This window comes from Echeneis naucrates, chromosome 3, assembly GCF_900963305.1.
Source record: "Echeneis naucrates chromosome 3, fEcheNa1.1, whole genome shotgun sequence".
Taxonomy (NCBI): Eukaryota; Metazoa; Chordata; class Actinopteri; order Carangiformes; family Echeneidae; genus Echeneis; species Echeneis naucrates.
In genome coordinates this window covers 18029184-18053519 of record NC_042513.1, presented here as the reverse complement: position 1 = coordinate 18053519, position 24336 = coordinate 18029184, and the positions used below count along the sequence as shown (strand labels likewise).

The following is a 24336-nucleotide window of genomic DNA, read 5'->3' as shown; positions in this document are numbered from 1 at the left end:
TCCTTCTTATAGAGCACATAGCCAAATATTTGCACATATATGAGCATTGCTTGATTGATAAAGATCTGATCCTTTAAGGCTCATCTCTGTTGGGAACATGCCTGACCCCTCTTACATCAGAGGGAATTTTCTTCTGAAACTGATCTGCCTCCATAGTATGAATATCATCAGGGATTAAAGTAGATTAATGAAGATGAGCTGTCTCTGTCCAGTTGCACTGGGAAAAAGATCTTTTGAATATTTACCACAAAGTCTATATCTTAAAATTACTTAAAATGAAGTGACAGCTGTATCAGAACTACAGAAAACTGAAAACAGTAATGTTGGACTGAGGACTGCAGGGAGTGGGACAAGCAGAATAATGACTGGACGAGGATGGGAAGACAATAGGGAATGACAGCCAGAGGGGAGAGACCCAACTCCAGAATAGAAAGAGAAAATATAAGATTCCTGTCCTCTTTTTCCTGGAAACAGGGAGACGCACACACAGGGGGACAAAAGCATGGACAGTGTATATCTATTGTGAGTATATCTATCAATGTCAACTTCCTTTACAAAAATCACACGCACTCACACCTCCAGTAAAACAGATGACGTTGCCACAGAAATAAATGTGACACATTAGCACATTCTGTGATAATAAACACAACAGCACAGGAAACACCCCCCCCCACCACCACCCCTCTTCCTAAAACAACATGACACAATGCTGGAACATGTCCATCATTCATTATTATTATTAATAATCAGTATGTCTTCTGTTGCTTTCTCTGTGGGGATTTATTATCCATGTGTCCGCCCACACACATCATGCAGATTTGTTTTTGCAGCCCCCTGCTATGTCTCCAGCTAAGGTCCACAGCATCAAAAACAAGCTTTTGCATTGAAACTGCAGAAACCTATATCCCCGCTCTTGAGATTTAACATCTTCACACAGCTTAAAGGGTCTACTGAATGAATACAGATAAATTGTGTTTATGGAGGTAACAAGATTACAACTCTAAAAGCCACAGTCATGGCCCCCAGAGGCCTGTGGCTTCCTAAACGCCACAGCCTCAAACAGATATTTTGATTTGAGAGTTGTCATTTGCTCACACATGTATTATACACACAGGAACTGCCAGCTTAAAAGCCATAAATTACAGAACATCTCTTGTATTTATTGTGAGAGAGTGATTCTGTTTTCTAAAAACTGATCACAATACAGTAGTTTTATTGACCAGCATCCAAATGCTGATATATGTGACCATCAGTGTAGCTACTAATAGTAACCAAGCTCATATTATTGACTTCCTGCTTTAATTTGACAGGCTGGTAGCATGTATCAGGTAACAGGCCCAGCATTGTGTTGTTGAGCAGTGTTTGTCTGTTTGCTGACTTGGTTACTTCTCCTTTTTTTGAGCTGACTATACCCAGATTTGTTTCCTTTACACTCCTGCTTGAGCAAACCCTGGATGTAAGCACCAAACAGCCCACTGTCAGCCGGCTTACAGTCCTTTAGCTGTAAATATTCTCTTTCACGGGTGACCATAACCCAAAAACCATTACAGTCAGTCATAACATCCATTAAAACACAACTTTATAAATTGGCATATTTCAAATTGCACATGCAAACTACAATTACACACTTATTGTTGTATCCCTTCACTGAGCAGCCAATTTGCATGAAATACGGTCACAATCTACACTTCAGGGATTTTAAAGAGAGAGAGAAAAAAAAAGCAGAACACTTGGCTGTGATTCCAAAACTTGAGAGTCTGTACATCAGAGCTCCTGACTTAGAGCATGAACATGGCACTTGTGGTTAAGAAGGCCAAGCAATGCAGCTTCTTCCTGAGGACCCCCAGTGAACAATTAACTTCCAGCAGGAACTGCTGATGAACTTCTAATGGCGCTCACTTGAAAGCATCTTAGCATACTGCTCTACAAAAGGAGAGGGGAGATGTGCAGCGTGTGTTACGAGTGGCACAGTGGACTGTCGGCCCGCTTTCCTAGAAACTTTGGCATATTCAGTCTGGCCATCTGGAACAACATCATGAAAGACCTTACATGCCTGGCCAACACCTGTTCGCAACAACTGTCCGACTGGCCATGTTCACGGTCATGGCCCCTAACCTTTATGCACGAAACTGGCTAATCCCAGGCTGCTGAAAACACGCCGCCTCACTCAAAGAAACGACTGGCTCATTGCTGTATAACAGTGTTGAGTTATATCTACATTGTTCAAACACATATTCTATTTGATCAACAATGGCTTCATTTGATTTCATGATTTGTATTGCTCCTTATTTTTTAATATTAGCTTCTATAAGCAGGAATTCTGCCATGACATAATTTTAATTGCATTTTCATGTACAATTACAATAAACTTTATATCTAGTACAGTTCATGATTTCCCCACTTTGCAGCTTTTAAATGTAAATAAGCAGATCAGTTAAGCTTGTGGATAATGTCTAGCACTGATGTAGTTGTATTTGGCTCTATTCAACTCAATTATACTCACATTTTAAGGAGTATTGTTGTGCACATGGCTCTGCTTTTTATATTCATACATAGTTTAGATAAAATGTTGCACAGCTTTCTGCTCCACTGCAATATAATGTAAGGCTCATACCCCACTTAAATTTCTGTTTTCCAAAATAAGAGCAAGCTGACATTCAAGCCCAACCACTTCAACATTTAAAGAGCCATCTCCACTGAAAAAGTCCATGAGGATCTGCCGCCACAGTAACGGCAGCTGCTTATTTCTTGTGTTCAATTTGAAGTTGTCACTGCAGCTAGCAGCACCGCTGCAGCAAAAACAGCCTGTCAATGTTTCTGTTGCCTCCTATGAACATGTTGTGCAAGATAAGACTCCCTGCTCCATTTAATGTATACCAAAACGCAGAGCTCAGTTCAGTTTCAAACATGGGAGTAACACATTTTCACTGGCAGCAAGTAATATTATGTCTGAGATATTCATATGTAAAATGTTTCATTTTTGAGCAGAGAACAAAAATCTACGACCATTTAATGTCTTAAATTGTCATTCTTGCATATTCCTAGTTTGATTATCATAATAACTACATCTTACCCAGACTGCATCAGGGCGAATACAAGCATTTCTGTCTAAATACCAGTTATTGCTGGCTAAATTCAATGGTTCTGGACTGGCAGCAGCTAAATTTCTTAACTAGTTAGAGATTTATTTGATGCTAAACTTATTCGATGCAGCGGAAAATACATTTTTAATCATAATTTCAGGCTTTGGAAGGAAGGAACGATATGGGCTTTGTTGGGGCCGGTAGCTGATTGTCGTGGTTGAGCACGGAGCCCTTATTTTTTTACCCCTCGCAGAGCAGGAGAGGGTTATTTGAAAGTCTTGAGTTAAAGTCAGATTAGGTGAGTGGACAGTTTTGCATTCCATTTCACCCCTTTAGTGCGCATATGTAGAATTTGAAGGTGTTTTGAGGTTGCAGTTAAAAGCATATACACAGCTCTTGCGTCGCACACAGGGTGCTGTGAGTGTTGAAACCTTTTATTAATCCATTTATAAGCGAGAGTGCAGGTGTGAGTTTCCGTGTGCTTGCATCCTGGTGTACTAATGGTTGTGTGGCAATGCGGGGGAGTTTTGTAAGTCTGTATACAAGTGTGTCACCTTGCTGTCCACGATGAGATTGCGGATGCAGCCGGAAAAGTGTTTATGCTGAAGCTGGGGGTAGATGTAGGGGATGTCCTCATTGACACCACCAAGCTGCAGTACCTGGCTCATGTTCAGGTGTCTGAAACACAAAGACAATCTCAGTTAACCTCAGCAAACTATGTATGTCACTCGGTGGAGATTCTGCAAAGATATGCTGCAGAAGATATAACTGTATAACATAACTGAAAATATAAGAAGCGACTCAATGTAATAAGCCAATGACATATTTGTGGGCTTTTCGGCTACATCCATAGCAAGAAGTAAAAGGAAAGAAAAGAGACTCCAGAGTTAGATAAATCATAAAAACCGAACGTGATCTGTGGAGCCATTCTTTGGCTGTGCACATCAGATCAGACAAGCAGATCAGGTCAAATGTGGGCTGCCAAAATTTTTGAGAATTTGAAGTGAACGATGAGTTGGGATAACTGTTAAATCAGGATAATGCACTGCCGCTCCCATTTACATCAGGCATAAACGCATACAGGAGACACTTAGCATGTAGCCAGTCGGAGCGTCCAATTCAGTGACATGATTCCAGGCATCAGTAGCAAAAGATGGCGGATGAAAAGGCAGGCAGCTATGCACCAGGCAAAAGGTGAGATGATTCATATCTTTTCTATCTTCATATATTATCGATGGATGTAAATGACCAGCAGCTTGTTGGAAAGAACAGATTCTCTAGTCCAATGGCATGCCTCTAACACTATTGTGGAGCAATGGTGCTCGAAATGGAACATGATATTTGGGAGTGTATTTGCTCCCCTGGGCTTAAGAACGTTAACATATTCTGAAGCAGTGCAGAGATTATTATAATTCAATGGCTTTTGTCACAATGTGTAATCCCTTACATTTGTCAAGACCAGCCAGTAATATTTTGTTTCATTTCAAAGTCTGTATCTTACCCCTGTCATCCTGTCAGGTGTGATTGTGTCCTGCCCAAATGTTTCACCTGTGTCTAGTTATCACCTTCCTTGTGTGTACTTAAGCCACTCTCCCCGTTGCTCCTGTGGCATCGTGGTTTCTGTTTCCGTTTACCCGTTTTTTTGCTAAATAAAAGAGACATGTCTCAAATTTCCACAAAATACAGTTGCAACTTGGAGGTGTTTTAAAGGTGTTTTGCGTATGAACTTTTAATTCTCATCTAGTCTTGCAACATCCCATAATTCTCTTAAAATATTGTCCTGCAAGACCCCACTTTGAGGGAGATGGACAAGAGCGTTTGCGTTTCCATGGTTTCGGAACACTGATTTTGATTGCCACTACTGCTGACCTCCCTTCGTCCTGTCCGGTTGAAAAGAACCCATGTTCCAGTTATGTAAAGTAGACAGGACAGAGTAAAGGCCAGGACATGTGGCACAGAAGCAGACGTCATATTTGATTTCTACATTTAATGAGCTCTTTCTCACTTTTCAAGTACATGGCATGCATATTCAGCCACAGCCTAGCTGTTGGGCCTCCATGCAAACCCTGAGGCCTGACCATCCCCTCTGTCCCTTTGTATCCAGGAAACAAAGGAATCCATCCACAGACTACATTTCCACTCCGCAGAGACGTATCACCAACACAGGGAGTCGAGATAACGGGGCCGTGATGTCACTCCGCCTTAAACACGGGCTGGGAACTCGCTCATTGAAATATTGGCTTTTGTTTATGAGGCAACATTTACAGTTTGGTTATTGGTCCCGGTTTTTGGGTGGTACCCCACATTATTAATTGAATTTAATATTTTACATCCACCGATAATGCATATTTCTGAATTGAATATTTTTTAATAATTCCTAATTATCTCGGATAGTCAGGAATTATGGCTGATAACCAAACACACCCTTTTCAAACCCAACAATGGTGTCTCACTTCTTACCTCACTTAAAATTCTTGTAAAGACTATAAAGATTGATTAACAGTCTTTCTTTTGTCATTTTTGGACCCAATTAAAAGGACATAGAAAACCATGATGCACATTCTCCCACATTAAGTCACACCTGTCTTTCAAAAATAAAAGGTGGGCTTACATGGCTCAGGCGTTCATGCGTACCTGTCAGTGTTGGGTGTGACGCCCATCACTTCACAGGAGGAGTGGTCCTCGGTGGTCAGCCAGCTGCCTAGACCTTCCATTTCCATCACTTCTGCCCCTGAACAGCGATCCAGGGTGAAATGTACCTCCTGCAAGAAAGTTCATGATCAAGGACATGCCGTGTAGCACTAACAATATCACACCAAGCTTTAAAGCGCCCCTATAATGACTGCACCTACTGATCCTCTTTTACCATCATTACTATGGTGATATTTTCCTCAATGACTCACACACAAGTTCACTTCTTACACCTTCATACACTTCTTACAAGTGCATGTTAGGTGTCATATTAATACAGAAAATGGTTAAGAAGGTCATAGTTAAGCAGAAGCCCGGGCAACTTATTTCTAATTAGCAATAGTCATATACTCTTTCTACCATTTATTTCTCTTTCAAGCTTTTTGTGCTGTCAATGCAACTGTAGGAAAAAAAAGGCCACAGCTCACATCGCACTTTCCTAATATAAAAACTGGCACCGATTCATCGCAGTCCTCTGGTGGTTAAAAACATTTTGAGCACGTGCCAGTGTTTCTAGCTGCAGTCATCAGTACACTGCTGTAATGATGCACAGGACTAATGAATTTTCACGTTATCGGAACACAACCTCAGCGAAGACATTCATGTGTCCAGAAAGCATACGTTGCAAGATCTCTGTCAGATAATTTGTTTTAAATTTAACAAATGTAAATGCTTGTAGCCTACAGTATATTCAGACACTGAGCCTTAAAACCAGCTGTCAGGACTTCTGGAACTTTGCCATGTCACATCAAAGCAGTCACCACTTTTTGCCAATGCCCCAAGCCCTGCCCGCCTGGACCCACAATCCAACCTTGCAGGATTTGGTTTGTGCGAGTGTTTATCTGAATCTGTCACATTTTATCACATGCACACACACACAAAAATAAATAAAAAATAATGGCTGAGAGAGGAAATGTCTTATGGATATTAACACTTCAAATGAAAGACAAAGAAAGTATTACATTTTGGAAACTAACAAAGCCATACGCTTTGGGAAAGTAAAAATCAATCTTCATACTTCAGTGACATGATTAACAAACATACTGGGACATAGATAAGAGCCATGTGCATTCTTATGTCATATCTCTCTTACTTTTTTCTGTTTGGTTAATCTAATTTAGGCCTCTTGATACAAACAATCTCTTTTAACTACTAACTTCACTGCCCCTTTTGTTCCACACCATTTTAAAAAATGGATGTCTTTCCAAAAAACATACCAAAAGATTTCTCACAAAACATGTCATAGCAGAGATGTGCTCATGATCTGACATGATGCTACTGTCAAAAGAAGATGATACCAAAGGGAGATGGGCAAGAGAACTTCAAACACAAGGTGATGTAAGACATCTGTTACAACTGAGGGGGGGTTTGGCGTGGTTGACGTGCATGAAGACAGTGAAAAGGTGTCGGAGTCAGAGAGTGAACTGAATTCAAAATATCCAGCTCAAATCATGTAATCGACCTCAGTTTTAGGAGCATTCAGGAGCATTGTTAAGCTCTGAATAGTAAAATGAAAGGCAGACTGTGTAACTCCAGGCTTTTAATTTCGCTTTAAAAATCAGCATGGAGAGCAGCAGACACAGCAGCTAATATTCAGCAGCTTTTCCACTGATAGCTCGTTGTTTGAAACCTTTTTTCTGTTGCATGGTATTCACCGGTGACATTGCAGGCTGATGAAAATTTGTCTTTATTTGCAAACCCTACTTGGGAATTGTTTCTCTGGTAGACTGGACACAGGTCAGACTGTTTTTGTGTGTTAGATTTGCAGCAAGTCTGCTGACATTTTTTCAGCATGAGCCAGGATTTGAATTTTGTAAATAGGAGTTCTTCCTTTGATATGTTGCAGGTGTTGTTCTATTTGGTGACCTTGTCGTTTGAGCAATAACACTCAGATAACTTCTGCAAAGACATGGGAGGACAGGCTCAGTCTGTCAGTCTTTCTAACAGGTTTTGTGCTTTTTACTATTGTGCAACTGAAAAGTTTCAAACTTAGATTACTTTGGCTCTGTCACAAGTTTAGAGTTGTTTGCAAAGGATGGGCCACGTTGCTCACACTATCTACACAACACAGTGCGCTCCAGAGGTGTTGAGTTATCTATTGCTACTCAAAGTGATTTCGGAACCAGTGACCTCTCTATGACTCATCGTCCCTACCTCTACTACTCCTGAAGTCTACAGCTGTGTATTTATAAATGGCCCTACGTCTCACTAGATTTATTAGTTCAGTAAACATTTTCCTCATGAGTTTGTGTTCAAGTCTTCTTCAATACAACAACATGTGTAATTTTTAAATGGTGCTTCCGTTTAGAGGAAAATTCGACCATATAGCAGGGGCTGTAGCGACAGACTGCGCCACACATGGCAACCTTCCTGACAATCCAGATCGACTACAAAGCAAGTCAGCTCCATCACTCACTCCTCCCCAGCTCCACCTTCTCCTCCAAATATGGGTTCCTCTTCTTTCAAAAAGCCAAAACGGACAATATCCAAGTTACAAACTTATGGCTTCAAAATGTCAGGTCACAAACTAACTAGTGATGGAACAGCTTTACTTTTTTCAGTAATAATCTTACAATTATATGGGCCGCATTACTAAAACTGCAACTGCATCAGAAGTGGTAATGATTGTCAAAGGTTGCGAAAAATGTCATGATAAGCCAATCAGAAGCAGACATGGGAAGTTGTTCATGCCCTAAACCACAAACCACAATAATTAAAATAATAAAATACTGCAAAATGTAATAGTTTCCCTGGTAACTAGTTCGTTTTATAATTCTGTAACTCAATAGCTCTATTACTTTTTTTTAATCATAAATAGCTTGTAAGTATAACTAATTACCTTTTTAAAGTAACACTGCAAACCAAAAGATGACATCATTGTGGATTGCTATTTTTTACTTTATGCACAAGTTCACCTCGTGTTTCACCTGTTTGTGAGGAATTTCATGAAGACCAATGGGCCCTTAAAAAGAATGAGCTAACATTCACACGGCCTGTTGTTGTATGTTGTCCTTATGCTGCACGGGTCAGACTTGACCACAATGTCTGTAATACAGTATCTTTTTTCTCATGCCATACCACAGCCAGGTCAGGTAAGATGACAGTTCAGTTCAGTTCATTCTCAAACATTCTCATATTCATGCAATTTTAGGAAATGCTGTTGTCTCCCTCAAAGTCTCAGGGCATTCATGTATTCATCTGGCCACTCTCCTTTTGACCACTAAAAGCAAAGTACTCATGTTCATGCATGTGATGATGAAGCTCAGCCTGATGCTGCCTTCTTACATCTAAAGAAACAAATAAAAACACACAAAACTGAGGGTTTTTTTTTTTGGTGTTTTTTGTCACAATAATTGTGTGTTACTGAATAAAACTAGGGTACAAAGGGTACAAATTTTATACACATGCAAACACATTTTTATGGTAGTTGGCTAGCAAAGCAAAGTTCCTGATGGCAGTTTTGAAAAAGAAAGAAATAAAGCTTTTATTTTGGCACAGTTCTGATGGAAAATCTTTCCTATTTGCGTTTTTATGAAGGCAGTTTTCATCTATGTTGAATTTATTTACCCAGAAGAAGGCTGAGATTGAATATGTCGAGCTGGGTTATATAAAAGTCTTTTTGATATTCAAGAGGGACAAGAACTATATGGCCACAGTTATGTTTGAGTGCTTTGAGGTGAAAAGCTCTACGTAGTCCTTGGCAAAATGAAGATTAGCTTAATTTCACACTAATTTAATTAGCCAGAAATGATCCTGGGGAGAAAATGTCAAACGGCCATTGCAATCATTTGTCTCATTCTCAACACTATTACCTCCCTTTGTCCTGTACAGTGCAGAGAGTTCTGCACTGATAAATTACTTCTTTCCCACTCAGGTCCCTGGGAAATAATCATGTCAATTAGCGTTTCATGGGGCCAAATGAGTGATATTTGGAGGTCAGACTGAATGAGTTGTAAGCCATGTTGTAAGCCATGTTGTAAGATTGTGTTTACTGTTCTTACTTGTGACAAGACACGTTGTTTGGTCTGAATAATTTGACTTCTCCATTTGGGATCTCAGTGATGTGTTTGGTGTTCAGATCAGCCGTGATTAATCACGTTCCCTTGCAGAAGGTGTTAATGCTCAGAACAGATGCAACAAGTGGAACGTATTTTTGGGCCATCTCCACACATCGACAGGTTCAGAGTGGTGCTTGCAATCATGCATAAAATATGGCCAAAACGTAAATGATGCTCATGTAATTGAGATAAAAAGTGCCAACATCAGGGCTGAAAAGAGTCAACATGGAAATGCTAAACTCTGCACTTCTTTGAAATGCTGGCTACAACAGTGAGTCAGTCCCCAAAGACTCTCATGTCCAACTTTACAGCAGAAATAAACATGTTTACAGCCTGCTATGAAGGTTTTTAGCCTTTATAGCTACTTTTCTTCCTTACGGGTAACTTCACCCCTACACTACACAGCACTAATAGGGGTGAAGTTTTAATATAACTTATCTGTTTCATTATTTTATTGAGATTGAAAGTGATGCATAATTGTGGAAATGGCCTTTTTGGGTGAGAAGGTGAGTGCCTTATGTTGGTTGTCGGCAAGGACACAAAGTCCATATGTGCTCATCTTGTTTTCCCATTATCAATCAATCACTCAGTTCTTTTATTTGAACACTGTTGTGTGCACTTTTTAATACAACAGTGGAACACAAAGTGACAACCCGCTGCTGCCAACATGGTGACGACAGAGCGACTCGCTGAGTTTCAAAACAGATCTTCAGAAATCTATGGGTGACGTCTCAGAGGCTGCGTCCATCTTTCTGCATCATCCAAGGACAAACATACACTCTAGTACATTTTCTGTCAACTTAAAGATGGAAAATTGAACAAGTTCTTACGGTATATGATTCATGGCGATGGATGTCAGTATGTGTAAATACTAGGAACTCCAGTTAGTCATCTATAGGCTTTTTTTTTTCCCATCAACCACAAACATATTTATTACTTGTGTCCTCTACTTTACGATATTTGTCTCAGTGAACAGAATGGAGTTAGATAATCACTAGAAGGACAGAGCCGAAGGCTGTTACACCCATTTCTTTTTTTGCATTAGAAAATGACATGCCTTTCACAGTGCAGGAAGGATAAACATGATGTGTTTGTATGAACCTGTATGAAACTGACAGCTGTGCTGTTTGACATTTTACGCAAAAAGTAAAAAAAATAATTTTGAAGGAGAAAGATGTTTTGTTTTTTGTTTTTTGGGTGATGAAAGTATAAACCTCAAAGGAAAAAAGGAAACTTGTTTGCCCTCCAGTGTTGCTCAGTGTGAATCTACCCGACACACATTTGTTAAATGGTGTTAAATGGGTGAAGCATCCCACCTTGCTGTTGCTGCGGACATCCAGCCGATGCCAACGCCTGTCTGCCACATTCACGTTGCCTGGCAACTGTAGCACCACTGTGCCAGAGCCGTGGTTGATTTTCAGGGTGGGGGTCCCATCTATTAGCTCTAGATGGAGAGAGGGAAAGGGAGGGACAGGGAGGATTGGTGAGGGGTGAGATTACTTTCACTGAAATCAGCAGGTTTTCATGAAATATTGAATAGTTTTCAGAGCTCCTGTCAATAGTTTGGTGTGTTGACAACAAAGATTTGATGATGGCCCTCAAAGTCTCTTAAACAGCACTCATCACACTGTCAGCGAGAGAAATGTGCCTTCACATCTCACAGCAGTCAACAAATATCAGACAAAAGTTATTATATTCTATTTTCCGACTTACTCAAATGGGAAATTAAAAGTTAATGAAGTGACTAAGGCTGCTTGTGTGCATAAGTAAGGAATTATGGGAACGCATGTCTGCCATCCGCCAACAGCAATCCATCATCATGTATGCTGAACTTCAAAAGTTCACAACGCTGAACACTAAGCATCTTATTGTCCATGACATCTTACTTAATACAACCAACTTACAATTGCTTGATTTTATAAAACTCGATCTCCATTTCCACTAAGATATTCTCTTTTTTTATTAGGCCAAGAGGATAAAACTGTTGATCTTATTACTTATGAAATGTCTAGCCACCGTCAGAGACAGCCTGTTACTGTTTTTGCTGTCATTTTAGTGCACTGCAGTCCTTCCTAATGTGACTATCACGCAGCTGATTGCTACATTAAGGACTGCTTCACCTATTCATGAATGCAGCGTGTGTGACAGTGAGGACAAAAATTTAACTTACAGAGAAAGACAATGATGGCGAAATGTTTTACATTCAGTTCAGTAAATGTGAAAATTACTACTCTGACGGTAGCGACTTCAGGAAAAAACATGTTGTAATTATGTTGTTTTGAAGTTAGGGCTTATATGAACACTGTCATATGTCTCCTGCTGCTTGTATTCAATTAAAAATAATAGTAGGCCGTCACAGTTCATGTCCAATAGCTCATTGTTCTCAATTTTCCCCACTGCCACCCCCATTGCTAGATGTTCCACACCACCCACTGCAGAATTAGGGATTCAGACTCCCACTGCAGCATTTGTTCTTATCTTTAATTTTGAGCACTCCCATTTGGCACTTTTCGGTTATCGCCTCGTCTGGCAAACTGCCGTCTTTGCAGTAAATAATGGAGTTAGAACTGTAAAGGAAAACTACAGTGTGAATGTAGCCAAATTCTAATTTTGTCCTCATTTCTAAAAGATAACGTTGGTGCTTGATTAGCTGTGATTTGCTGAACAATATTTGAAACTTTAAATATTATTTCTAAATAATTATTATTGTATGTGTTTATATTATAATTCAAATATTATATTTCAACATTACAACAGCGTTTCAAAATTGTCAAGATTTTTTTGCAAACTTTGCTCATCTGCAGTCAATCCCACCTGTTCCAGCATCAGCAGTAGCTGAACACCATTTCAACAACATCCAGATAAATTCAAATAATCAGCTTTCGTCGTGCTTAGCGAAGCCCCGTAGCTCTTTTAAAGCCACCGTAGAGCCCCCTCGGGCTTATTGCTTTAGTTCGAGTCAGTAGAAGTTGGAAGTCAAACAGGCTGACAAAAATCATATTCTCTTCTTAGTGCTCTTCAATCTACTGTGTGTCTGACTTCAGTTGAGCTTTCGTCATCCCTCTTGCTGCCTCTCTTGCAACGTCAGTCTGTCTATCAACGCGCTTTCATCTGTCTCTCTTTTACCTTCTGCTTTGCTTCACCCTTTCATTTAGTTTCTCATCACAACTGACGTGTTGGGTTTTTTTTTTACATTGTACTGCTTTCAAATAATTCACAAACGCTTTCTACTGGCACTCTTTAACTCTCCCTTTCATGCAACCACTGTTTTCTATCGAAATTACTTATCTTATGTAATGTATGGAGATGTGCTAATCCTTAATCTTTGTGTGCAGGAGCATTATAATCACCTTCTCAAACGATTTCACAAAATTGATCTTACTGCATCTTCACCTTGAGCTAGAATAAATTAAACGTTGAGTGGGTGAGATACTGCTCTTCTCTAATTGCCTTGTCAAAGCTGATATGTGCCTTTGTGATGAGTGCCCCATACTTCATTATGCCACCTCTCATATAGGCAAAAAAGGAGAAAAAGAATCCAATGCCATGGCTGTGTTGGGTTTTTTTTTTTTTTTAATCCTCAGGGAGTGCAAGTTTGCTGTTAGCCTCTCAACTTTTCTTCATTTACCTGCATGGTGTTTTATCCTGCTCCAGCTGCAAAATGAGTTGCTGCTGCACTTCAGGAATGATCCAATTAATCTTAATATATTGGCAGAGGCCTGACAATTGACCAGTACGAACAGAGCAAATTCAATATATCAGTTCAATCCAAAAATCTCCCTCCTTTGTTCAATTTATCTGTTGTCGTCTCCCTAAATCTTGGTCGTCTAATTCATTCCCTTTCCCATTTACTACAATGCCAGGGACCCTTCACCTTCCCTTTTGTTTCTTCTTTATCTCACTCATCTCAGTCCCTCAATTTCCATTCTTCAGGTCCCTCTCAGGAGAATTTTTTATGCCAACAATATGTTCCCTCAACCCTCCTTTTACACCCATAGCAGGGCAGCCCAATAGGCCTGAGCCGGAGATATGTACTCAAAGGACAACTGCATACGTTTGACAAGAAAGACCTTTTCATATTTGGTATATGCATACAGACACATGTATTCTAGTTGTAAGCACAGACAGAGTCCTAGACCCCCATTCAGTATAGACTGACTGCCTGATGGGCTGGCCTGGCCACCGAGCGATTTTCTCAAGATTGACGTGACATTATCCCAGGAGATGAGGACAGACTTCAGCAGTCCCAAATGAGGAGCACAGGGGGGTAAAGGAAGTAGCAAGATGAAAGAAAAGGAAGCGAGGAGAAACACGAGGGGGGGCAGGGTGGCAACGAGTGACTTTAAGGAAGAAGAAAAAGGTGACAGGCAGGTAAGAGGGGAATGGAGGAGATGGACATTGAGGGGAAATAAATGAGAGATGAAGTCTGCTGGCAGAAGAAAAAGGGGAGGATCAGAGGCGAGATGAGCAGAGGAACTTGAAGGCATGAGAAGACTAACAGAAAGCAAAGAAATAAAGGCTGCCATATTCTCCAGTGCTGCCGCTCTATCAGATGAGTGTGAATCAGGTACTTGATTCAGTGATTCAATTAGTTTTCTAACAGTTTTGTTGTGCTTAACAGGCTTGCAGCGATTAAAGCTCTGTACCTTTTTTTTTTCTTCAATATCAAAGACTATCCAAGTCTGAATTATTATTCAACATTATTCCCACAATCTGGAGTGGAACAGGGTACAGATGTTTTTTTACAGACAAAGAAACCGATATGTGAAGAGACAGATCTTCTCTGTTGAGTATAATCTCCCAAATATGGTCTTGGGGTTGCCCATGCATAATATTACATTATTATTCTTAAGAGGGTTAGGTTATTAGGTTATTCTTCTTCAACTGCTTTTCTGTTTTGGGTTGCAGGGGGTGCTGGAGCCAATCCCAGCTCACACTGGGTGAGGGCGGGGTCACCCTAGACAGGTCACCAGTCCATCACAGAGACAGACACACTCAGACTCACACTCAGACCTACAGACACTTTAGAGTGACTAATTAACCTAAACATGATGTCTTTGAACGGTGGGGGGAACACAAGGTGAACACAAGCAAACTCTGCACAGAAAGGCCCCAGGTCGGGAATTGAACCCGCAACCTTCTTACTGTTGGGCAACAACACTAACAACTATGCAGCTGTGCTGCCCATATCAGAAATAATGGCCATTTTTTTACATCTGGTTTTGTTGAGGGGTTCAAATAGAGGTTGATGCTTTCAGAATTCACATCTTCAGGGATATTCAAAGCCTGGGGGACTGTCATTTTATTACAACAAAGTTAAACATGGTCAAAACACAGCTACTAAATAGTTCTGATGTTAGATAGACACGGGAGGTCAAGAGAATATATTTAATGTGCTTTCTGCTCTTCTCCCTTCACTTTGCAGCCATTAGAACAGTTTTTCTGTTTTGTGTTTTAGTTGGTCTGTTTTGGTACTCCCTCATCAACAAACCACATTATTCATTTCATTCCTGTGATTCCCATACAAGACATTCTTGATTAACAGAAAGCTGCTGCCTGCTGCTTACAAATACAAACTAACCACGCCTAATCACTTGCCTTATTATGCATGATAGATATTTTTCCTTTTTTTTAATTATAGAAATAATTAAAATGGCAGCAAATGTTATAATGAGAGAGAAACCTAAGTAACATATTTGAACAAGCCATGAAGCACAGCAAATGAACAGCAAACAATAGGTGACATATCAGTCCAAACAAATCTATAGTTTGATGCAGCAGCTCTGCAGGATTTGTCTCTCATATACAATTCATGTGAAAAAGGCTCCAGAGCAGGAGAAAAGAATGAATTGATTTCTAAATCACTCATCATTTTAAAATTGCTTCAAATTGTGAAGTAGCAACAATTAAAACTCTAGTATAACAGAAATACAACTCAAAAAGACCTTTTTAAAGACACACAGATTATTGTCCTCATTGTTGACACAAGAACTACTGAAAAGAGTTCTTATGTATGAAAGGAGCGCCAGAGACACAAACAGAAGTCAGACAGGGAGAGGGGAGGCTTGCCGGGCTACAGCAGGCTGGCAGACCAAATGGATAAGTACAGCTTCATAGGGACCAGCATGACTCTTAAACGCTCTGGGTGTACCAGGGTTAGGACAAGACTTTGCTTTTAGAAGGGTCATCCACATGACCAGGCTTCTTATCTGCGACTCATACGTAATTCATTATGTCCTACTCTGAGACAGACGAGAGGGAGGGGAAGGCAGAGAGAGCGAGACACAGTAACCCTGTATGCTTTGGGTGCGAGCAGAACTTGAGCTCCCACAGAGTTGGGGCTCTTCAGTATAAAAAATGTCCTCCTCTTCTGACGACCTGGGGATAAACAGGAGTCAAACCGCGAGCATATGGACTGCATAAACAGCATTACAAATCATACTGCCGCACGCTCGCGCGCACTCACACACACACACAACCATACACATACCCAGCATCACCCACCCACACACACACACATACATACAGACAAGCAGTCGCTTTATGCCACAAAGAAGTCAGCTTATGTAAAAAAAATCAGCAGGTGATGCAGCAAGTGCAGGGCAGAGCACGTCTTGTATAAACGATCTGTCAGCTAGCTAGCCAGCCCCGCAGCCAACGCATATTGGATCTCCACATCCAGCAGCAGTTCCTATTCCAAAGCCATTCCATAGCTAAACTGGGGGGGCACAGCAATAAAACAGCTCAGTGGAAAATGAACATAATGCCAAAGTGTATCCGTGTGTTTACGCTGGATCCCCGCTGTTGTTCCATTTATTCATGACTAAACCCTCCATTCTCACTCTGTGTGAATTAATCTCTGACAACACATCATGAAGAGAATATGCTCTTTTTGGTTGAAGGGAAAAGTTGAAAACAAAAGCCCCTTCGTCTCAGTCCTGATGTGCCCCCCCCAAATAAAGCAAACTCTGGAAGGGTGCTGTAATTACACAAATTTAATCATTATTGTTAATTTGTCAATTGATTGGACAAGCTTTAGCCTCCAGCTGTAATTCCTTGCATGCGTGTGTGAAGGTTGTTCAGGATCATGTCAGATGGCCCAAAGCTTTCAGCCATGTTCATCAATAATTATTGAACTCACTGAACACAAATCGTTTTGGTGACAATCAATCTCACAGCCACCACCGAGGGCAAAGTGGGACATTGCTGATGAGACCACGTTGGTCAGGTGTCTGGTATCGGGAGCAGTCCTATGGAAAAAAAAAAGTCTGTATCTGACAACCTCTAAAGGTGCTAGGCTTGGAGAACACGATTCTCTTTACTGCTATACTATACTATATTCAAAAATATCTCTATATAGAACACATGTATATAACTAAAAAAAAAGGTCAGGGAATATTTTTGACTTAATTGGAAATATGCAAATTCACTACAATGTTCAATTAATTGAGAGGGCTGATAACGTCAAAATATAAAAATAACACCTTGCTTAGTTTAGCATAAAGACAGGAAGCAGGGCTACCTATGTTCACCTCTCAAACTCGCCGATTAACTTAATATATCATCTTATAACTGATTGAATCTGCACAAGTTGACAAATTGTAGTTTTATTACAGGTCGTTTGCTTGACAATTTCTTGGCTGGCAATTTCCTGAAGGCTCCTTGCAGTCTCCCGGTTGCCCGGCAACCTAACAGCGATGACAAGTCTCCAGAAAATTCATTGCACATGTCAAGAGGCTGTAGAGCAAATAAACGTGTTTCCCTACAATATTCAAATATTCCTTTAAGGTAGGCCGACAGGCTGTGCCAGAAGCAGTCAACAAAATTACCCCAGTAAAAAAAAAAAAAAATAGATCTGTTGAGACGAGGAAAGATTTTTCCTCTGACATCTTGTGCCATACTGTAGAGGAAATCTACAGTTTGTATGTATCATGTCTTACAGCATAATATTTTCTTATTTATTCAATTCAATCTTTATCAGTTAAAAAAACCCTCCATAAGTGAACAGGTGCAGACAGCACTTTTGTCGAAAAGAGCTGCACAATATCTCAGGATATTCAGTCGGACTCTTGAATTTACTTGATTCAACAGAATTTGATCACTGAAGCTGAAAGCTCAAGGTCAATGTGGCATTTTCTGGTCAGAATTCAAATTCATAAAATAAAAATGATGTAAAACTGAATACAAATATCTGATACGATAACAAAGTAATGACATTGTATAATCCAAAAAGCAAACGGTCTAATAGGGGTTATAACAGTTGTTTCTTTTGTTTTTTATAATGTTCAACAGCACACATTGGAGGATAAAATAATCACTGGAGAAGTTTCTTTTCATCTCATTTTTTCCTTCCTGTCAACCAGCACTGAGGATGACTGAATGGCTTTTAAACAGGAGCCATTTCTTTTTTTATTTAATTTGACTGGAACTCATACACAATGAATCTAGGAATAATAGACAATTCCTTTAAAACAAACCTTTAGACATTTGACTCAATGGGATTATGAGAAGTGCAACATCAACCTCAAAACTAAATGAATCAAGGAGGAAACAATTCCTGTAAAAACTTGTGCTACTGTTTCAGAATGGAGCTTATCACCTTCCAGTGTTTGCAGTTGTAGTCCGTCTTGTTTCTCTCCCCTTAGCATCAGTGAACTTATGTGCTCTTCAGTGGACCGTGATGTAAAGATGGACGAATAGATAAACTCCGTGATTTAATTGTGCTTTTATCAACTCAGGTGATCATCCAAGTCAAAGTAAATTTTATCTTTTCCCAATTTCAAACGCCTCATCATGTTTTTATCACCTCATGCTTGGACCACTGCAAAATGCAGCTGCAAGTCTTTTAAAGAGAATCCGCCATGCCAATCACATTTCCCAAGTTCTGGCCTCTCTACACTGGCTCCCAGTGCAGTACAGGATTCATTTGAAACATTCACTTTTTGTTTTTAAGTATTTAATTGAACTTGCACTATCATATGTGTCAGAACTTTAAAGTAGCTACACCTCTTCCAGGCCATTGAGGTCTTCTGAGCGGCTGCTTCTCACTGTCCCTAAAAACAGACTGGAGAACGGAGGGTCCTAAACTTTCTTGGAAGTGGCCCAAAGCCTGAAACTGATTCTCCTTTGACAACAGGATGCCTCACTTAAACACACTTATGTTCGGCAGCATTTACCTGAGTCTGAAAATTGGTGGCTGTTTTTATTCTTTAACTCTTTGTGTGTATCTTTTTGTGTTATGTATATTTTGTATTATTTGTACTCAGACACAGCACGGAATGTACTACTGTGTTCTTAAATGTGCTTTATGAATAAATATTATATTATTATTATTGTTATAATTATTATGTGTGAGGTGTCTTCAAATGCTATTGGTGTTGAACATTCTGCCCTTATCTGGGACTTTCCAGAATAAATTATAACGAATTGCTGATATTGTGCTTCAACAGCTGACATTAAATCCTTGAGAGAAGCAAAGAAAATAGAATTTTGTGTTGTTGATTTTTTTTTTTAAATGCCTTTATATTTGGGAACTGAAATGGAACAACTCTAATAACTTCTAAGTAATTACACCTAAACTATTGAGTCAAATTTCTATCTAGTCAACAAATCCTAGTATGATAAGACAGGTATACAAACCTACTGCAATGAAATTATAGGTCAGATCAGCACTGAGCAATACCCCCAGAGCCAGTGATAGGTATTATTACGATCCTATTATCATCAGTGGCGGTAAGGCAACAAACACTTCAAAAACAGAACATAAACATGGACGACATATCCAGAGAGCGTGATGGCCATTGTGCTGTCGAAAACTGTTGTGCTGATACAAACTGGGGAGACCCACATACACAAATTCATCTTCAACTGCTTAATCTATTTGCTGGGGACGGGGTGCTGGAGCCAGTTCCAGCTCACATTGGGCAGGGTCACCCTGGACAGGTCGCCAGTCCGTCACAAGGCCAACAGACAGAGACAGACAGAGACCAACAACCACTCACACTCACACTCAGACCTACGGATAATTTAGAGTCACCGGTTAACCCAAACATGATGCCTGTGGATGGTGGCAGGAAACCGGAGTACCCGGAGGAAACCCACACAGACATGAGGGGAGCATACAAACTGCACAAAAAGGCTCCAGGCTTAGGAACCGAACCTGCTACCTTCTTATTGTGGGGCAACAGCCCTGATCAGTAATCAGTGGTAGAAGTTTTTATGGTAGACAACTTTATCAAACAACTAAATATTCATTAAAATTAAAAAGTCTAAGCCTGCACTGTTATTAGCTGTAAATACATATTAGCCATTATTAAGCTAAAGTGAGAAATTAGTATGCAAATACAGTTTGCTGTAAGCATTAGCTGCATATTTGCATTTCCCCGTGCTGTTTTTAAAGCAGACTTCTATAAACAGCAATCAAAATAACTGTTCTCAAAAATGCCAACACAATACCCAAAACAAATCCTGACAATTATCAGAAGTGTTTGCCCACAGATGTGGCTCAGTTTAGCTGGTACAATTGCAATTTTTTGTGGCTTGAGCAGCACATCCTTTGAAAAGGTTACTTTACACTCATGAATAAAATATATGTACAGTATTGTTCAGTGAAACGAAAGAGTTTTTTTTTTTTTGAACTGCTGCTCTTTTGTACCACCAATGTGAGTGAACTCTATACTTGAGCTTGGCTAAGAACAAGCTGACCCTGAACTGTTAACAAAAATGGCTGCTGTGATCTCAAAATGTCTTTTATGGGAGTTTAAGTCTTCACAAATGAATAAACCACATTTACATGTCGGTGAAAAGAATTGTTTTTGAGGGAACAAATCTGATGTTGGTTTCACTACAACACAGAGGGTCATCTTAGGCATGATTATTATGGCCTAAACACACACACACAAACTACGCCAGGTTCCCTTTATAAGTATCTAATCTATTTTCCCCAGTGGCTGAAGATTGGATATAGTGCACAGCAACGTTCCCATTGTGTGTTTGTGAGTGTGCGAGTGTTGTACACCTCCTCTGGCCTACACAGCATGGCCGGCGTGGTACAGCTGCCCTGCAGCAGGATAAAGTGTGTATGAGTGGGCGGCTTTGGAACAGAAAACCAACGTCTCAATGAGAAGCTGTTTGTGGAGATGTGTGTGTGCATGTAGCAGTGGGGAATATGACCAGACCCAATGGGCAGCTTCACTTAACACAGACACAGACACACACACACACACACATCATTGGTATGTCAAAAAAAAAATGGAAATGATGGGAGGTATATTAGCATGTTTCCACGTGACACTTGACATTCAGAAATGAAAAAGCAGTTCAAGGTGTACAACAGTTTCCTTTGTAGCCAGCTGGCATCGCTTTTTATTGTCTGCTTTCACTGTGGTTCTCTTAAACTTATACTCCGCTCCCTTTTGTCTCCTGCTCCCTCTGTACACTGAAACTATTATTTTAACTACTATTGTAAAACCCTCTTTTAAAATATGCCTTCAACTTTAAGTCTGGCCACAGACAGCACATTCGCTCGCAAATTGTCATTTCCTGCACAGCACTTGTGCTACTTGCAATCTATTTGTCGGGATGAGACCTTCAGAATTCACCTCACAGTGTCTTTGATTTGGGAGTAATTCTCCCCATTTTGTCTGATTCCTGGTGTAACTAAGCACCAATCCAACATGAGTGCGGAATGCTTGAAGCTTTGTTTTTTAAGTGGAGGTTGAAAAGCATTTCCCAGTCCCTTGTACCTTGCTAATCCCATTTAATCAAAACCTTCTCTGGTCAGCAAAGCCAACTCTTTGTCATTTTGACATCAACAGTACATTCCTTCTTTACGTTACATGTTCACTGTTATTCAGGGCTGCAGTGGTAAAATCAGAGGTGGGTAAATAATGGAGTCTGTGATCAGATTGACGTTGATGCAGTAAGGCAGACCGCTAGCAGCCGCGTGCTGTAGAACTATATGTTGTCCCAACCGGACCGTTGTGTCAGTGTCAAAATTGTTGGTTATGATGATATTGTGGTTATTGCTGAATGTACATTTTGTGAAAAGAAATGGGATACTACCTGCAGTCTGTTACCCAATGTTTTTATCCCATGCACGTGTGCTATGCATGACCATTAAACTGTACCAAGGACATCACTGAGTGCCTTCACACAGTCACTATATCATGAGTGAGCTTGTTCTTTATTTCCCTACGAAGTAATGACATGCACCAACATCTTCCACACGTCGTTGTGACTTCATAGCTGAGATTGCATTGGAAGAGGAAAATAAGCGTTGTTCCACGCTGTACAGCATCACATTAACAGAAGTCGCTAGCAAAGAGCTGTGCACAATAGTGATAATGTTATCGTCACTGATGGAATGGTCATCTTATGTGAACCAAAACAAGCTAAAAAAACAAAAACAAAAACGTGGACTTACTTCGTAATTTAGGCCTTTTGTTTGCATCTGTAGGAGGTGAGACGCTACAGAAATCGCCTAATGTTGCATCACCATGTATCGCACCACTGATCAGTAGAGACAACCTGCTGCTTCCCGATAGCCTCCACAGGCAGTAAGGCAGATACATTACTTGTGCTTGTGTAGGTACAACAGGTTGCCACTTTTAAAATGAAACCAAATTTATTTAGGAAGACATAAAATGCATGTAAACGTAAATGTGGGTAAACTAATTTACAGGTGCGTAAACACTAGTTCCAAAATTCCAGAGGTGCGTAAACAGCGCTTACCCTCCACTACAGCCCTGCTGTTGTTGAAATTAACTATTTTATCTCAAAATCAAATAGGCATACAAGCTTTATTACTTGTGTTTTGTTAACTTTTGGCATTTATATGCTTGGTATCTTTGAAAGTGACAGAATAATTTAATAACTCAGTTCAGTTCAACTTACAGTGTACAGTATGTTCAAAACCTTCCTCTGTGCTACATCTCAATTTTACATCTAATATTCTTTCCAAAATCCTGTCTGTAACTCTTATGATTACTGAAATGTACACTCTGAAGTGTAGGTGGGCCACAGCAGTACGTGCTGCCAATATCACTCCTTTCATAAAAAATCTGATATTGGCAATCCGGTGTTCATATCTGAATGTAATGGCGGTTCATCCCTGACTGCAGCTGGTGGATACGCTCTTCATAAATCCTTGGGTATCAGATGGTGTTTGTTGTTCTATATGTTAAAGTAAACAAACCCTTTTGGTAGCACGTAGCATTGACTTTCATACTTTAGTGCAACCGCTTGAAAACCGGTTAACTACGCTTAACTAGGATATATTAATATTAATGGATGTTGTAATGGGTTTACTTCATGAAGGATACTTGTTTGATCATTTGAATACTCAACTAGCAGCATCTGGAAATGGTTGTAAACAATTCCACAGATTTATTTGAGACACAAAACCAAGGTGAATGGGAATGTTATTGCTGTATAATTGTGTCTGTCTATATCACAGTTCTCAGACAACAATCAAGTTCGGCTTGACCTACAGAACTCTTTTTGGTTACAAAGTTGTTTTGATCATTAGTCAGAGCAGTTGTGTTGTTAACAACCTGTCTGATCTTGTTCTTGTTTTCTTTTTTGTTTTTTTTAGTTTAGTTCAAGACCATTGGTGCCTCCTAAAAAAACCAAACTTCTCTGTATTCCGGTTGGTGGAGAATGCAGGAATGTAAGAATGATGGCTCAGTGACAACCAGAGACAAGGTGGTGCAGTGTTAACTATTGTTGCTTTGCTTTCTTAAAGAGGGGCCCCGTCTCAAAATGTGGTTCCTGGATTTTTCAGGATAGATTTTCAAGTTCTTCAACCTGTCACATAAAAACCTTAGTAGGCTATAGCGGAGGTTCTCTCAGTCATGGGTAGTAATAGCACTGCTTTATAGGAAATAGGCACCCAGCTGTCTTACTACTACTGTGCTCCCAAACTATGGATAATGGATATGGATACTTGGCTTTCCATGTTATATTTTACTGTTCGAACTGATATTCTGATTTCATTTTAAGATCCTGTTTAGTTTTCACTGCAAAGCATGTTGAGCCTCATCACATTAAAAATAGGCTTTTAAGAGCAAAACTTCTGTTGTACGCTTTTAGTTAATGTCTGAAAATGGGAAAGTTTGAAGCAAGGTTTTGCTCCATCAAACTATTACTACTCTGTCAAACTATTTTACACACAGAAAAACCTGGTGGCATTTTGTGTTTTATTGCAGCACTAAAGTTTTTTAAAGTTGCTGTGAAGTGGGGAAAAAAAAGGTTTAAAATGTTCTGGTAAAGTTGGCAAACTGTTAAACTGATATAAAGGTTATTATGCTTGTGCATTATGTCTTTCTAAGCTTATTATTTTAAAAAAGAAAAACAAAACATGAGAAAAAAGAGAATAAATGATGATTTCAGACACAACCTTTGTCTTTCACTGACTGTTAACAGGGTCATTTTTGATTGTTGTTATGAAGTTATCTGATGGGTAGTTTTAGTTCCAAATAATCTTTAGCCTAACAATGTTAAAT

At 39.8% G+C, this 24336-nt stretch overlaps 1 protein-coding gene across 1 annotated transcript in view; it reads right to left on the bottom strand.

Annotated features, from left to right (window-relative positions):
* The window catches only part of LOC115041216 (neural-cadherin), a 277317-nt gene that overhangs the window by 52329 nt on the left and 200652 nt on the right, over window positions 1-24336 (bottom strand). Inside the window, exons 28-30 of the mRNA XM_029498542.1 lie at window positions 11149-11276; window positions 5718-5845; window positions 3638-3761 (exon numbers count right to left, since the gene is read on the bottom strand). Coding sequence (XP_029354402.1) covers window positions 3638-3761; window positions 5718-5845; window positions 11149-11276 — 380 coding nt within the window. The remainder of the gene's footprint in view (window positions 1-3637; window positions 3762-5717; window positions 5846-11148; window positions 11277-24336) is intronic.